Genomic DNA, 17671 nt, shown 5'->3' with positions numbered 1-17671 from the left:
TGTTTGTATATTTCTCTGTTTGTACACACATAACCCAAAATGAACTGAGCTGAATTTTATGCGGGTTTCTGCGTTATGTTCCCAGACCTCTCATTTAAAATAAAGAATACATTTTACTGCAATAAAATATTTCATTGCCGCTATATTTATCGTTTTGCTTTCGGTGTATCGGGAAGGCTTCTCACTACCGTAAGCGCCCGTAGTGGAACACACTAACTTCTAAGGATACGATTTGTTGATATTTTAACTTACAATGGGCGATTTCACGAACACATTCACCCCTATTCTGCATTTCGATTACGTTCCCGTTCTACGCTCCGCTTCAATCGAAGTTTGGTATTCTGCATTACGACGGAATCGTAAAGAGAAGAGGAAGAGCAAATGATTTTTCGAAATCAGCTGTTGGTACGGAATGTGTGAACATTGGAACAAAATAAATTAAAAAAAATTTGTAAAAAACACTGAAAAACGTTTATATTTTATTATCCACGCCATTTTGTACAAAAAAAAGCAATAGAATATATTGCCGCAGTGTTATATTTTTTTGAGTGAAGTGCTTTCATAATTGTAAGTGTGTTTTGTCGTTCTTTTGGCCAATTCCCTGCCGTGGCCACCAAGTTTTGTTAAAACGGATTCCTGCACGAATATAGTTGACATTTTCTGAATTTTAAGGATGCTAATTTCATTGCACTGGCCTAAAATACAGAATCGGGCTGATTATTTTTATTGATACGTTAAAAAACTTGTTTCTATCAGTTGAATGATAGAAACATTTTTTTTGAACGGCGAGTTGAGCCAACTGCCAAATTGAATAATTATTATATTGCATCATGAACGAATGACTAAAGATCCCGTAATGCCACAACCGTGTATTTGTAATTTAACGCTTTTGAAGTTTTTCGGTTTCCTTAATTATCACTTTTCTTTAAATTTTGACGTGTTTTCTAACGGTCGCAAATTTAAATTTCGTAAAAATTTATTTTTTCGTTGCGATTGTTATTTTCAAATCGGGTATTGTATCAAAAAATGAAGTGATTTGTAAAGGGATGTGTAAATTCCTATGAAAAAGACAGTTCCGTCCAAAGTTGTTTAATTATTACAGCACCCTTTTCCACTCGAACAAATTACCATTGCTTTCCACGCCGATGACTGCACCATAATGGCAACAGATCGTGGCCATTAATGAGCTATGCTGTAAAATTAACGGTTATCTCCTTAGCCAATTCTTCAGCGACCATATTCACGAAATGGACCACACTAGTTTTAATATTTCATTAGACATCCACGTCGATGCATTACGCTTCTAACTGTCCCACGCCCGAAATTTTGGAGTCTGACTTCGATAATGACCTAAATTTTGGCGACCATGTAGCCGCAATTGTATCTCAAGTTCATAGCCAGAGCAAAGTCCTATATCTCCTCGATGGCAGCACTTGCGGCAAAGACAAAGAAACGCTGTAGCTACCTTTGAAGCAATTGGCCAGCCGATTGTATGCTACGCGCCTCCAATATGGACACCGAGCGTAAAAGAAACACACTGGAGGCAGGCCTGTCAAAACACTGCGCTCACAAGAGGCGGAATAGTCCCCATAAAGGAGAGCAACGAAACGAGGAACAAATAATTTCTGTTGAAAGCTCAGAAACTTGGCCATCCTAACAGACAACTGATGAAAGAGCCCCGCCTCCCAGGGACGTAAGAAGTCACTTCTGCAAGCACTACGAAGAAATCCGTCACACAAGAAGCCTTATGAACCAAAAGAGCATAAGGAAGGCCCTCAGGGTCATCTTGAAAGTATCGGTAAGTCCTATGACGATAAATGCCCGCCGAACCTCGTTCTCAGAGTGCAATAACCGAAACATGCAGTTGAGGAAACAGAATCTCCAGAGAGTCACTTTGGCACAGCTTCGATCTGAATACGTGAATCATATTGACTGACGGCGCCCAATACTGACGACACATACTGTGGAGGAAAGGACATTAATCTTTGCCAATTTTGAGTTTTGTGGACTTTTTATCGAAGTTTTTTGATATGTAAATTTATAATTTAAATTTAAATTTCCTAATACAAAAAATATCAATATAAATTAGTTTTTCGTTGTCCTACATTTTACTTCATTTCAAATATACTTCAAAAGAGTGACGTTACAGCAGAAGTTTTACTTTTTGTTGTTGCCTTTAATGCGAGATCTGTTACTTGGATCATGATATTACATTATCATTTTCCAGACTTCACTATGATATTAGAAGGAAATTTTGCATTTATAACCAACACTTTAAAATGTCAAAGAACTGCCAGACAGCCGAATCTTGAGTGAATGTGAAGAAACAAAATTATACTCAGAAATTTGATGTAAAATCCCAACCGGTGAGGGGATCAACAACAGTTAATGGTGCGCTCAGAAAGTCAACATTCAACGACAGATCAACAGTTGAGTTTGCTGAAAGGGGTAAATTTTTCGCTTTCAATAAAGATTGTGCTATTCACAAACTTAGTTGCAATAACACTAAGGCCCGGTTTTTCAGTACAAGTTCAACTCAGTTTGTCAGTTAAACTACGCTTAAACTTATTCTGCAGTTTTTCGGTCTACTTTAGCTGAAGTTTAAGCTAAGCTTAAGCGGCCGATCTGCCAGGGTTAAACTCTAGTTAACCTATCAGTTATTTGCGTTCGTTTGCAATGGAGTCGAATATACCCAACAAGCATTTGGTCTTGAGTATCATTAGAGCCCATGTTGATAACTAGCATACCTCTAAAATCTCAAGATTTGTTTCGAAACATCGGCTCAACTTGAGAATCATAGCGTATTCAGCAAAAGAAGGAACTTTTTATAGAGCAAAATATGCTATTACTCAAGTTGAAAAAATGTAATTAACAACTTGCAACAACATTTGGAGATTTTTTTCAACTCCACCCCAACTCGATATATAATGTAAGATATCAACTGGAAAAATGGGTTGAATATTCATTTGAGAACTGTATATTTCTCAAAATCTCTCGAAATTAGGATAATAATTGGAAAATATTAATGACGTTGGGGATCAACTGGAAAACTTTTAATTTTACAAACTTTCTCAAAAGGTTGGATATTGACTGGAGAATGAAGATGGATATCAACTCGAGAACTATCTGGTTTAAGAATAATTAAATAATGATGTTAGATATCACTTCCGGAACTAGATATATATTTCACCGGAGAATTTTTTCCATATTTGTTGGGTAAACAAAATCCAGCTGTTGCCGTATCTACAAATTTCTAGATAATAAAAAAAAACCAATGTTGCCACACAAAACAGCATACCCCAAATGCGGCCTTAAACTGTGACTGAAAAACTGCTCAGTAGTTTAACTGGAGTTTAAATTTGACTAGAGTTTAAGCTTAGCTTAACCAACCACTGATAAACCGGGCCTAATGAAAAGAAAATTATATTTAGTTTTAGGTCAGGTTTTTCAGTGCTAGTTTAAACTCTAGTTAAAGTTGATTAAACTTTAACCTTGCCACTTGGTTCCACGACATAAAAGTTTACTGCTCATCTTAGGTTAAGCGGCTGGAATGGAAGGGTTAAACTCCAACGATGAGCTTTGAAATTTAACTGTCGTAAAAACATAACGTTTGTTCACAAAGAAGTTTTTATCAGAGATAAACCTGTTTACTTGAGAAAACGGCCTTTAATCATTTAAGAGGAGTTTATTAGTTCCATTTTACGTAAATATTTTCTTAGAAGATTTCTGTTTATGATTCCCTGAAAACATATTAAGCTTCAATAAAAGTGATGGTAATTAAAAGAGAAATTGCTTTCTAGAATGTTTGTATGTATGTAGGATTATATTGATACTAGGCTGTTCGTTTTTTTCCAAAATAAGAAGCTAACTCGGAATTAAAAATATAACTTGACGTTTTGCTAGTGGACAAAAAAAAATATTTTACACGCCATCCAAAAAAGTATTTTACTTTTTCTTTGAAATCATAAGACGTAAACACAAGTGCACTGCCTGGGTGCTATAGTAAAGTATCTCCTGCCATTTTAGAAGGTTTACACTCTAACTCGACTACATATAACGGACTTCAGAGCAAAATCGATGTTTGAGCTAGTAATATGTTTGGACCAGGGTTGCGTGATTCTGAATCCTTTTTTTTATTTAAAATTCACTTTCAAATCAAAGATAATTTTATTTTATATTATTTGTTATCTGAGTTTCACAAAATTACACAAACTTCAATAATTATTAAAAAAGAAGCTTTTAAAATAGTTTTGCCCAATAAATGTTTTTTCAAGTCATCCAAAATTATTTTTATAAATTTTTACTTTGTTTTAGTCTTCAAAAATGATTATTTGGGATGTATATTGGAACGATTCCAATATACAGTATTTATCCACCCTGTTGGAAAATTCAACAAAACAATTATTTGGGATTTTTATTTATAAGATTTGACATTATAATTATGGAAGATAAACTTCGTTTCAAAGTCTTAAAATTATTTGTTTTTCCATTTAGGTTACATATAAAAGTCTTTACTAATAACGCTGGATCACAAATTCCATTTTTTTTTTCTTGGGTCCATTTAATCATATATATCTCAAGAACGAATTGAGCAATTCCAAAACGGTTTGAAGCTTTTAAATGGTCATAAAATTTGCTATAAACTGTGCATACAACCCTTTTTGCTCTGCAGATTCAAAGATAACGAACAATCATTACGGACTTTTTAATTTTTTTTTGGAAAAATATAAAAAAATTTGTACTTTGCGAGGAAGGATCTCGAAAACTTTTTATTTTTTTGCAGATTTTTATTTCCCTCTAAGCTCTATTTTTTTACAAAAAAAAAAAAAAACGAAATAAGCTTTCATTCAACAAAATCGATGAACTAATACAAAAGTTATAAGCATTCAAGTAAATATATCCATTTAATACTTAAGTACCCTACTGGTACATATGTGTTAGTATTCGTATATCAGTTAGTTAGCAGGTAGATTTTCGAAGGGTTATTAGATAAAAAAAACTGTTAGTGGATACACAAAATACTGTTGCTTTCTATCAGGCATGCTTAACCAACGAACCGATATCATTTCGTTACAATAATTAACGTTAGTAAACGAAACAAAGTCATTTCGTTTCGTTTATTAACGTTAAGAACGTCAAATTAACGAAATGATTTTGTTTCGTTTTCTGCCATATCAAAACGAAATCAAATCGTTTATGTTGATTATTAATTTCAAACTATGCTGGCAATGCTATATTATCCATTTTGACGGCGTAGTCATTAAAGGTGAAAGCATTGGCCAAGCTGCTTTCAACTTTTCTCATAAATTTTGACAGTACGAACATTTCTCAGAGTATTTTTGACATTACCACCAACGAATTACACAAACAAATTGCATGGAGTTTGTGTGTATGTCCGCTCGCTGTTACCACCTTACGGCTTCACCATTGGCTATAGCATTGCCAGCACAATTCAAATATAAAGTATCACGTTTTTGTTAACGTTTTTAACCTTAACGAAAGGTTTTTGTTTCGGTTAAAAACGAGATACAATTTATCTTGATAATTTCTTTATCGATAATATTTAGAAGTGTTTCACCGGAAACGGTGGAAATTTTTTGATAAACGATTAGCTTAACGTTAAGGTGCATCCCTGCTTTCTATGCAAATGGGATAGCCGACCTCGTCACGACCACTACATCATAAAGGATTGGCCAGAACGTATCGAGTTTCAAGTTGGGGTGGATAACATAAAATACTCTCCACTTATAAAGAAGGAAAAAAATAATTCCACCTCCGCTCCACATCAAGCTTGGCCTTATCAAAAACTTTGTCAAGGCTTTGGACAAAGAAGGCGAAGCTTTTCATCATTTGAAGACAATCTTTCCAGAGATTTCAGAAGCAAAAATAAAGTAAGGGATTTTTGTGGGACCGCAAATAAGGAAAATGATGACCAGCGGAGGCAGCAGCGTGAGATTCTTTTGAAAAGGTCGTTACTTCTTTTTTAGGCAAAAGATACGAGATGATAGTGAACGGCTTAATCAAAAACTATGCGGAAATGGGTAAATAAAAAAACATATTTAAGACCGTTTTCTCAGTTAACTTCTGCCCGATAAACAAAAAATTTGATGAAAATTTTTAAATTTACATGGGAATATATAGCCCTAAATCTGAATTCATCGTCCAGTTCCGAACAAACAAGAATGAGAAACATGAAAACAAAAAATTTGTTCTGAATTGAAAGATAAATCCAGCCTAAGAAAATTATACACTAATGTGTCACTTATGTATTTATCTAACATACTTTTTTATTTTCTTTCAGGAGTAAATATGTCTTTAAATATTCATTTTCTACACTCCCATTTTAATTTTTCCCGTAAAATCTTGGCGACGAAAGTGACGAGCATGGCGAAAGGTTTCACCAGCAAATGAAAATGATTGAAAGTCGGTATCAAGGATTCTGGGATGTCGATATGATGGGTGACTACTGTTGGTTTCCCATAAGAGAAACCGATCCTAATATAAATAAGCGTCAAAACAACACATAACTTGTTCAATTATAAAATAAGATCATAGAGTTAAGACATAATCATATGTACATATGCTATTATTTGTAGGGTACTTAAGTTTTACTATATGGATATATTTATTTGAATGCTTATAACTTTTGTATTAGTCCATCAATTTTGTTGAATGAAAGTTTTGTTTTTTAAGAAAGAAAGAAAAAATTTACAAAAAAATAAAAAGTTTTCGAGATCCTTCCTCGCAAATTACAAATCTTTTTATGTTTTTACAAAAAAAAATTGAAAAAATCCGTAATTATTGTTCATTATCTTTGAATGTGCAGGGCCTATGCAGTTTATAGCAAATTCTATTACCTTCTAAAAGCTTCCCGTTTTGGAATTGCTCAATTTTATTTTTATAAATTTTTACATTGTTTCCCTCTTCAAAAATAGTTATTTGGGATGTATATGGGAACGATTCCAATATACAGCATTTATCCACCCTGTTGGAAAATCAACAAAACAAAGTAATTTATTTGGGGCTTTTATTTACAATATTTGACATTATAATTATGGACGATAAACTTCGTTTCAAAGTCTTAAAAATTATTTGTTTTTCCATTTAGGTTACATATAAAAGTCTTTGATAATAATTAGAGCTGTAACGGTGATTCTGAAATCATATGAACTAGGCTACACGTTTTCTTAGTTGAATATTTCAAGAGTTAGTTTGCGTCATGTGGAACCGAAGCCAATGCAGGAGATTAAGATAGATAAGTCAAAGTTACATTTGTTACAATATCGACATCGAACTCAAGTGTATCTTGTATTCGTCATTGGCTATATACATTTAAAATCGGCTGCCTATACCATTTCTTTCGGAAGTGTCTTCCGATTTTCGCAGTAGCATAAACCGATTTTTTCGTGGTCTCCACTGAATAAACTCATCTGATGAAATCGGTAGCCTCAACCGAAAGAAAATTAAAAGTTAGCAAATCTCATCTCTTCATTCGCCTATCAGTCCGCCTATCCGTTCGAAGGCTCTACCTCAAGTATATGTTTGCAATAACCTTCATTTGAATGAAGATATTATAATTAAATTTGACATATGTATTACTTATTTTGGGCGAATAGTTCTTCGATATTCCGATATATATTTATGCTATTATCTTCAAATTTGACATGTAGGTCGACCAAATTGAGCTTACTCAATATACATACAAATTTTGAGAAATGGGAACGGCAACGCCTATTTATTAAAAACATTTAAATCTGCTTTCGCTAGCGATATCTTCAGAACAGCGAAAGCTAAAACTTCGAACATGGGTGCAGAGATTTCTTATTGAAGGCAGATCTGCTCCAGAAAAAAATACAAAAATCCGAAGACAGCCACGATCACTTTCTATATAATAATACACAAATGCGTGTTGGAGACACATATATCATGATATCTGCGCGGCCGTAAGGATAGTGTCGTGGAAGTCAAGCCATATCTGTCCGAGCAGGCGATGCAAATTAAGCAATTATCTACATCACTCCTGTCACCTGACGCCCCAGTGGATACGTATGGTAGGAAGCTGTCATAGTTCGCCAGACTTCTCCATCGTGAGCTCAGGACTTGTTAACTGTTCAACTGGCACCCGATGGTAACATTGGCATCCGACCACCTACCCATAGATATATAATTAATTGAGGATCGCACTGCGACCATTGGTCTATTGTGCCCTCCCTGATGCCCGTCAACGGAAATATGCCTCCCGCAAGGGCATTGAATCCACGTCGTTTTATTCCTGCTGGAAGAATCCCGGAAATCCGGCCACACTTTCCAGCGGAGCCCGCAACTTTAGCAAGAGAGCGTGTCCTTATAAGACAGCACGACCCGGGCGACCGCCAAATAAGGGATATTAAATAACGCATCTGACAGCTTGTGGATAAACACAAACGGGTGCAATGGGAGGAGTATTTCAAGAATTTTTACCTCTGCCGGTGTAGGTAAGCTATGGTCTACCATACGATCCCTATAAAACCCGACTAAGCTCAACGACAAAATATCCATCGCCTTTGGAGATAAAGTTCTGTCGGATGCAAAGAAATGCGCGAGCGCTTCCTGCCGAGATTCAAGCGCAATACAAAGCTTTATAGCTTCAAAATTTCCGCAACCCAATTGTCAACCTCACCTACGCGACGGGAATCCTGTTACAAATATGAATGTATCATACACATATTTAGCAGGCGAGGCTTTGGCGACCCCAAGTTCCTCATGAAACTAGGGAGTAGGGAGGGCGGGGTGGCCTACAAGGTATAATGTGGTCATATTAATCGTTCCCGAGATGGTCGGGCTAGTACATTAATGGTGCTTTGTTACCGGATCTATATCCGGCAAAAGACCATGAACATCGATATGTATCGTTAATACACAAACAACAACAGCGCTTTCTGCCGACAGTACGTAACGCATTCAACGGTTGACAAAGCGAGACGGCGGGCCAACAGAAGCGCACACAAGCACAAACACAGCGCTTGATCAGGGTATCGCTACAGACATCTGATTGAAAGTCTCCGCCTCGCAGGGATTTAAGAAGTTATCTCCGCAAGCAATATGAGGAAATACAGCACCTTAGTTGTTGTTGTTGTTGTAGCGATAAGGTTGGTCCCCGAAGGCTTTGGGGAGTGTTATCGATGTGCAGGTCCTTTGCCGGATACAGATCCGGTACGTTCCGGTAACACAGCACATTAAGGTGCTAGCCCGACCATCTCGGGAACGATTTATGTGGCCACATTAAACCTTCAGGCCATCCCCCCACACCCAAGTTCCTTGAGGAGCTTGGGGTCGCCAGAGCATCGTCTGTTAGTGAAACAGGATTCGCCGCGGATAGGTGAGGTGGACAATTGGATTTGGAGAACCTATATATTGTACTGGCAACCTGAAGGGCTGCGCTACACATCCCCTTTAATCTGGTATTTTAGTCGCCTCTTAGGACAGGCATACCTACCTTAGTTCTCAGTCGTATGTAGAAGAACAACATAAAAATCGTTTTCGAAGCTCAATATAATAAACTGGGAGATTTTTTAGTAAAAAAATCGCGTTTTCTTGTTTTTTGAAGGTCGATAACTTCGCGAAATCTCAAACCCAATAAGAAGGACCTGTGATGGCACCCTGTGCATTCACATTTTAAATTGTAGTCAATCATATGCGCAACATTGTTACCTTTCAGTGCGAATATAAATACCACCACAACAAAAGAAGAGCGCAAAGTCTAAGCCAACAGCCAACACAGAGACAACACAATTTGGAAACACATCAACCGCCAAGGAAAGAAATTGTCATACATACATACAGTTAAATTGTTATTGTTTTGTGAACCGTTTTCTTATACATTTCAATAAACTAAAATTGCATTAACGTCATCTTTCCAAATAAACTGTTCTCCAAATTATTGTGATTGGCTGTTGGATATCGTGCGAGTTACGGAATTTGGTAAAAGGGAAAATTGTTTTGGCTAAAGTCGCGTACAGTTGCCGCGAGATAGAAAAATTCTGTAATTTTGCTAAAATAGATATCGTGCCGTGAAAAGAAAATTGTGATTGTTTAAAAATTGTCGTACGTGCCCGTAAAAAATATAATTGTTGTCCACTGCAATTAATACTTATAAAATAATTCGTCTTATTGTCGTCCGAAATTTTGTGTAATAAAGATTTAATCGCACCGTCTAACACAATATATGAGCAACATGCCGGGAGGCAACGGGTATAATTTGCGGAGCCAGGACAGTACTCAACATGATCCAGAGGAGAATACGGAGGGAGCCGTAGGAGCATCGCAAATTCATCTTGCCTCAATTGTAGAGAGTCTGAATGCACCTACCAATGCAGTATCAGAGCTGAGGGTGGCGACTGAAGAAAGCCAGCGGGATATTGAGCGTTTGCGAAGCAATATAGAACGGGAGGCGCAACAAGTACCACAACCACATCTTGTAGAAGCAACGCGGCAAAGTTCACCAGTGTCACTACCAGAGCGACCGACGCAAGATACAGTCTTGCCAAGCAATGAATCGGTGACAAAATTATATGACCTGCCAAGTTTTTCGGGCAATCCTGACGAATGGCCACTGTTCTTAGCGAATTTCAAGGACACAACGCAGGCATTTCGCTACAGCAATCGTCAGAATTTAATGCGCTTGCATAAATGCCTAGTTGGTCGTGCCAAGGAAACTGTTGCATCCATGTTAATATATCCTAATGATGTGCCAAATGCCATAGCAGTTAGAATTTCATTTTGGGCGCCCAGATATTTTAGTAAGAAGCCAAATAAGTAAAGTACAGCAGTTTCCCATTATCAGCGAGAATAAGGTAGATCAAATTATAGCATTCTCCACTAAAACAAGAAACATCGTCGGATTTTTAACATCGGCCAAGTGTGAGCATCATCTTTCAAATACCACACTATTGGAGCAGCTGGTCATGAAATTGCCACCCAGTAAACAATATGAGTGGACATGCCATGCCATCAATATAAGGCCATATGCAACGGTGAAGGAGTTTTCATTATGGTTAAGCGAACTTGCCAGTGCGTGTCTCATTCCGCCGTCAAACACGACCACTAGAAGTCATCAGCCAGTGCCTCAACAACAATCGTCGCGTCGAATAATGCACGTTGGAAGAGAAAAACAAGTAGAACGCGGACAGGGTATTAAGTGCTACGTATGCGAGGGTGCTCACGTAATCTCCAGCTGTGAATCTTTCAAAAACATGAGCGTGCACGATCGTTGGGAAAAAGTAAAGGGTAAGCAGCTCTGCTTCTCGTGTCTACGTAAGGGTCATAGCACAGTCAAATGTCGTTCAAAAAGAATGTGTGACGTTGATGGTTGCCGCCGATACCATCATCATAGCCTGCACGAAAATTCGAGTTTGCCTCAAAATACAGCTGCTACATGCCATACAGGTGAGTCCCAGCCAGTGCTAAACTGTAGAGATGTCGACCGGGAAAGTGGTAAATTTTTTAAATACGTTCCGGTTACGCTAATGGGGCCGAACGGTAGCGTAGACGTTTTCGCCATGGTGGATGAGGGATCAGATCGAAGATAACTTAGCTAAACGTTTGGGTCTAAAAGGTCGTAGACAGCCACTAACGCTTCAATGGTATGGCGAAAACTGCACAACCGAGGAGTCATCGAAGGTAAACCTGGAAATAAGAGGCAAAAATTCCGCATCAACATATAATATTCGAAACGTGTGGACGCTGCGAAGCCTTGATTTGCCAGCACAATCATTTTCGAAAGCCGATTTTGCCCACTTAGAGTTCCTGCCATTAGAAAATTATAGTCGTGTCAAGCCGTCGTTGTTGTTGGGTCTTGATAACACATCGCTAAGTGTTCCGTCCACAACTGTTCAAGCCAGCGAAAATAGCCCTGTAGCCATTAAGACGAAATTAGGTTGGATAGCCTACGGTCCAACCAGTTCACCGCCACTAACACCAGTTGTATTGCATATCCGTGAGCGAAAGGTCTAACATCACTAAACGCATTGGTAACCGAATACTTTGCCGCCGACAACTTCGGAATAGGTGAGTTAATGAATCAAATTAAATCTGAGGAAGATCAGATAGCGCGCCTGATGCTACACAACAACACCCGACGTTTGGGCAAGCGTTTTGAGAGCGGAGTACTATGGCGAAATTTACCACCAGCACTTCCGGACAGTTACGACATGGCGTACAAGCGCTTGTTGGGCATAGAGCGCAAGATGAAGGCCGATTCCCGTTTTGCCGCCAAATACAAGGAGGAGATCGACAAATATTTGCGCATGGGCTATGCCCGAAAGCTGTCTGAGGAAGAAGTACGTATGAACTTTAAATTTAATTTTTACTTACCGCATTTTGCAGTTCATAACCCACACAAGCCAGAGAAAATGAGAGTTGTGTTCGATGCAGCTGTCCTAGTAAATGGCGTATCGTTGAACTCGTGCCTACTTAAAGGGCGCGAACATGCCAAACCATTACTGAACATTTTATTCAAATTTCGTGAAGGGGCAGTTGCAGTCGCAGCCGACATTCGTGAATGTTCTCGCAAGTACTCATTAACAAGCGAGATCAACAGGCGCAACGATTTTTATGGCGTGATGGAAACGCTAATCAGCCAGTCGAGCACTTTGTTATGCAGTCTATGGTTTTCGGAGCCATATGCTCACCATGTATAGCGGAATTTGTCAAAAATAAAAATGCCGAAGATTTCCGCCAACAGTATCCAGAAGCCGCTACAGCCATCGTCGAAAGCCATTATGTTGACGATTTCGTTGCCAGTTTCAAGAACGAACAAGACGCTGAGCGGATTTGCAATGACATCGTTTATATCCATTCTGAAGGAGGTTTTCAATTACGCGGATTTGTATCAAACGTCAAACGTCTGCAAGATAGCCTGAATGCAGAGCCACACATGCCACAGTCTATAAGTCTAGAAAACGGAGTCAGCTATGAAAAGGTATTGGGAATGCGCTGGAACACCATGACAGATTCATTTGAGTTTATGCTTAATTTTCACCGAGTTTCAAAAGCCGTTTTAGAGGGAGATCGTGCTCCAACCAAGCGTGAACTCCTCAGTATAGTAATGTCGGTGTTTGACCCATTTGGCATTATCGCCGATTTTTTGCTTTTTGCCAAAATGCTACTACAAGAAGTGTGGAGACATTCTATCGGGTGGGACGAAGCGATTCCGAGTAGCCTGCATCACAAATGGGTTATGTGGTGGAGCGAACTAAAACACGTTAATATTGTTAAAGTTAAACGATGGTATTCACCGCAGCTTCAATCTACAACTTCCATACAGTTGCACATAGTGGTGGATGCCAGTCAATCAGCATTCGCAGCGGCTGCGTACTTTCGAATCACTAGTAGTGATGGTTGTGATGTCACATTTATCGCGGGCAAAACCAAAGGCGCCCCGCAGAAGTTATTATCCGTACCAAGATTGGAATTGCAAGCCGCAGTGTTAGGCGTCCGAGTTGCGAATTTGGTCCGCCAAGGTCACAACGTCCAAGTAAATCAAACATATTTTTGGTCGGATTCGCAAACCGTACTACACTGGGTCAACTCGAAAGAACGAAAATTTAAGCCATACGTTGGTCATCGCATAGCAGAGATTTTAGCATCAACTAAACCTTCACAATGGCGTTGGATTCAGACCGATAACAATACCACAGACGTCGCCACCCGTCCAAAGTGGCCACCAAAGATTGAGGAACGTGGGCCATGGTTGCATGGACCTGAGTTTCTGCTACATTCAGTTGAGGATTGGCCAGCCACATCTTGCACACATATGCCCGAGCTACTCGAGGAGGAGATTTTGCCAAGCCTACATATACAAGCCAAGGTAACTAGTTGTTTACTAAAATTTAATCGTTTTTCTTCATATTTAAAGATGAAACGGGTAATGGCATGGGTCCTGCGAGCTGCCGACATATTTTTGAAACTACGTAGCACCTATCAGACATGTGATGGAGGCGGTCTGCAGTCAGAGCTAAGCGCCGCCGAACTTAATAAAGCAGAGATATACATAGTCAAAGCCGTTCAGCGCGAAGTTTACGCAGAAGAAGTATCAGCCCTATTGAAAGACGAGCAACTCCATAGACAAAGCAGTATTCGTTCATTAACGCCGTATCTAGACAACGATCAGATCATGCGAATCCAAGGTCGCCTAGACGCAGCTACGGTTTTGCCAGTAGAGGCCAGAAGACCAATTTTAATGCCATCCAAACACATCGTCTCCGAACTCATAATGCGTCAGTATCATGAGCGGCTACACCATCAGAATTTCGCATTGACATTGTACGAAGCCCGCCAAAAGTTTTGGTTTACTCATGCCAAGTCGCTGTTGAAGTCCGTGCAACGTACATGCTTAACGTGCCACATAGACAGAGCTAAACCAACAGCGCCTCTGATGGGTCAGTTGCCTGAGGATCGGGTCACTCCTTATGTCAAGCCGTTCTCTTACACAGGAGTTGATCTTTTCGGCCCATTCAATGTTACCGTTGGTCGCCGGCGAGAAAAACGATGGGCAGTTATATTTACGTGCCTAACTACGCGCGCAGCCCATTTAGAGCTTGCGCATGATTTATCGACCGATGCGTTTTTGTTGTGTCTTCGAAACTTTATCAACCGCCGTGGCACTCCAATAAGAATCAGAAGCGACAACGGCACGAATTTTGTGGGCGCTCAACGGGAGCTAAAGGAAGCTGATCACATGTTAAATTTCGAGCGCATATCAGATGAAGCCACCAGCCGCAATATTGATTGGAAATTTAATTGCCCTTCCAACCCAAGTTCAGGGGGTTGTTGGGAGCGCCTTATAGGTGTCGTAAAAAGAATGCTGCTAAAGACACTTCGTGAGGAGGCACCGAAGGAAGACACACTTCGAAGCGTATTGATCGAAGCTGAAAATATTTTAAATTCGAGGCCACTTACCGACGTGCCTTTATCATCGGAAGAGGACGACCCAATCACTCCTAACCATTTCCTTATGGGATGCCCCAATTCCATGCAAACAGCGCAGCCAGCCGATCAAAACATTTACCTTCGAAAACAATGGCGTATCGCACAAAATCTGAGAGACCGCTTTTGGAAGCAATGGGTGAGACATTATTTGCCCCAATTACTTGTGAGGCCTAAGTGGCAAGAAAAAGTTAAACCAATCGCTATCAACGATTTGGTTCTCGTCTGCGACGATCTTCAACCGCGAAGCCAGTGGAAGAAGGGACGAGTTACCAAGGTGTTTCCCGCTAAGGATAAGCAAATCCGCCTCGTTGAGATTAAAACAGCTAACGGAGTACTGCGTCGGCCAGTGTCAAGGCTTGCCATCCTCAGAATAAATGGTGAATCACTACGCGATTCACGGTGGGGTGGGGTGTGATGGCACCCTGTGCATTCACATTTTAAATTGTAGTCAATCATATGCGCAACATTGTTACCTTTCAGTGCGAATATAAATACCACCACAACAAAAGAAGAGCGCAGAGTCTAAGCCAACAGCCAACACAGAGACAACACAATTTGGAAACACATCAACCGCCAAGGAAAGAAATTGTCATACATACATACAGTTAAATTGTTATTGTTTTGTCAACCGTTTTCTTATACATTTCAATAAACTAAAATTGCATTAACGTCAGGACCTTTGATTTGGAATGAAAAAATAATAATAATAATAAATATCTTTGATATGGCTGAAGAATTAAATCACAAATGTATTTTTTGTTTAGATGCCGAATCAAATAAAAAATATCTTTTAATTGAAACAATTTTCAAAAAAAAAAAAAATTATTTCATTTATGGATTCCTGATTCATTCAAATCAAAATCACACAACCCTGTTTTGGGCACGTTTAAAAATATGAACAATGAAAGGACACAAGAAATTTGTATATACATGCATAGATGAACGTACATATATGTATATTAATATATACATATGAATGTAAGCATTTCCGCACAAAATTTGTCTTTTTGACTGTCGAACAAAAGTATAACTAACGACATGACTGATGTTGTAAAAGCCTACCTTTAGCACGTGTATAATGATGAACTTTAGTTTTCTGGCCTCTGTGATGATGATGATGGTGAAGATAACGCTGATTTGGTCTTGGCCTGCCTCTCTGCAAGTTTGGTGCCCTTTGGCGTAGTCGATTAGGCACAACGGCTGTTGCTGCTGGTGCGCTTGTAATTGTAGTTGTTGGTATTGCATTTTGTGTCATGTGAAGGGTATAATTATTTACAATTGATGGTGTTGCAATATCAAGCAGGGTGAAATTTGTTGTTGGTGCAGCAACTATTGACTGATGCTGTACTGGTTGTGGTGATACATGCAAAATTGCTTTCGATGTGGTTGCCAATGAGCTGATGCTGCTGCCTAGCGTTGCCGATGATACAGTTGCTACTCTACGCAAATGTAAGCGGCTTACATTGCGACGACGGTGATGTCACTTTGATCCACTAGTACTTGTCTTGCCCAACTCTGACCGATTTGTGTTATTAAGCTGGACTTGTTGTTGTAGCTGTTCATTCAATTGAATGTTGCTAGAAGTTTGCTGTAATGGTTGTAGAGCTGATGTTTGTTGTTGTTGCGTTGTTGATTGCTGCTGCTGCTGTTGTTGTTGCATTTGTAATTGCTGTTGATTTAGCGCATGTATGTGTTGACAAAAAGCTTGAAGTACCTCAAAATGTGTCATTAGGTTCGCTGTTTGACTATCATAGTGCAAATGGCGCGTTATTGGTGCACCCAAACGACGTAGCATATCCGTAAAAATTTTCTCTTCCTTTCGAATCCATGGTCGACGATCATCTTGTACTTGATACGGTGTCAAATGTACGTGGATATTCATGCCTATAAAATAATTAAAAGATTTTAAAATGTTTATTAGGTACAACCAGAGTCTTCCATCTAAATACATTCTATGGCATCGGTTGATGTGGCCATACAAATCGAGATGGTCGGGCTAGCACCTTAATGGTGCTGTGTTACCGGAGCGTACCGGATCTGTATCCGGCAAACGACCATCACATCGATAACGCTCCCTAAAGCCTTGGGGGAGTAACCTTATCGCTACAACAACAACAACATGGCATCGGTTGACTTTATGCTTAGGGACAGTCGATAACGCAACTTGGATCTTGAGTTTTGCGGGTGAAAATACTACCAGGCCCACTTCGGAAGACTACCTATCTCATCGTCCCTCCTTTGACTACAGTTACTTGACTAACTCCTGGCAGCTCTAAAACCTAAAAGAGCGAAATATGCTACAACAGCAAAATTTGCGAATCACAATTTTGGGCGAGATATTTCTAACCAAATTTGGTAAGTGCTTATACGTTTTAAGAACTTAGGCTGTCGGATACTTTTCATCCCAATTAACAACCTAAAATGTCTTTATAACGTTAAATCCGAGTTCAAACCATTTTTTGAGAAATAAACGGAAAATAGGAAATTCTTTAGATAAAGCCCCTTATTTGGAAAGCAGTGAACATATTTTTATTCAAGATGAGGTAGGGAGGGAAGATCGAAAGAGAGTGGAGAACGTGGGCGTGGACTATGGAAAGGGGGAAAAAAAAAAACAGGAAGCGGCACCCGTGGCTTCGTCCGCACAAAGAAAACAAGTAAAGGTGTCTAAGTTCGGGTGTAACCGAACATGATATACTCAGCGTGA

The 17671-nt window shown here is 39.2% G+C and overlaps 2 protein-coding genes across 6 annotated transcripts in view; one reads left to right on the top strand and one right to left on the bottom strand.

Moving 5' to 3' along the window:
* Positions 1-17671, top strand: part of Wdr37 (WD repeat domain 37) — a 199162-nt gene that overhangs the window by 40383 nt on the left and 141108 nt on the right. The gene's annotated exons all lie outside the window — the stretch shown is intronic.
* Positions 16440-17671, bottom strand: part of LOC137238237 (mitochondrial protein C2orf69 homolog) — a 28008-nt gene continuing 26776 nt past the window's right edge. For all 5 annotated transcript variants that reach the window (XM_067763023.1, XM_067763022.1, XM_067763025.1 and 2 more), the window contains one exon: positions 16440-16851. In XM_067763023.1, the coding sequence (XP_067619124.1) occupies positions 16448-16851 (404 nt within the window). In that variant the 3' untranslated portion in view covers positions 16440-16447. The remainder of the gene's footprint in view (positions 16852-17671) is intronic.

Source organism: Eurosta solidaginis, chromosome 1, assembly GCF_040869045.1.
Source record: "Eurosta solidaginis isolate ZX-2024a chromosome 1, ASM4086904v1, whole genome shotgun sequence".
Taxonomy (NCBI): domain Eukaryota; kingdom Metazoa; phylum Arthropoda; class Insecta; order Diptera; family Tephritidae; genus Eurosta; species Eurosta solidaginis.
This window is presented reverse-complemented; position numbering and strand designations above follow the sequence as displayed.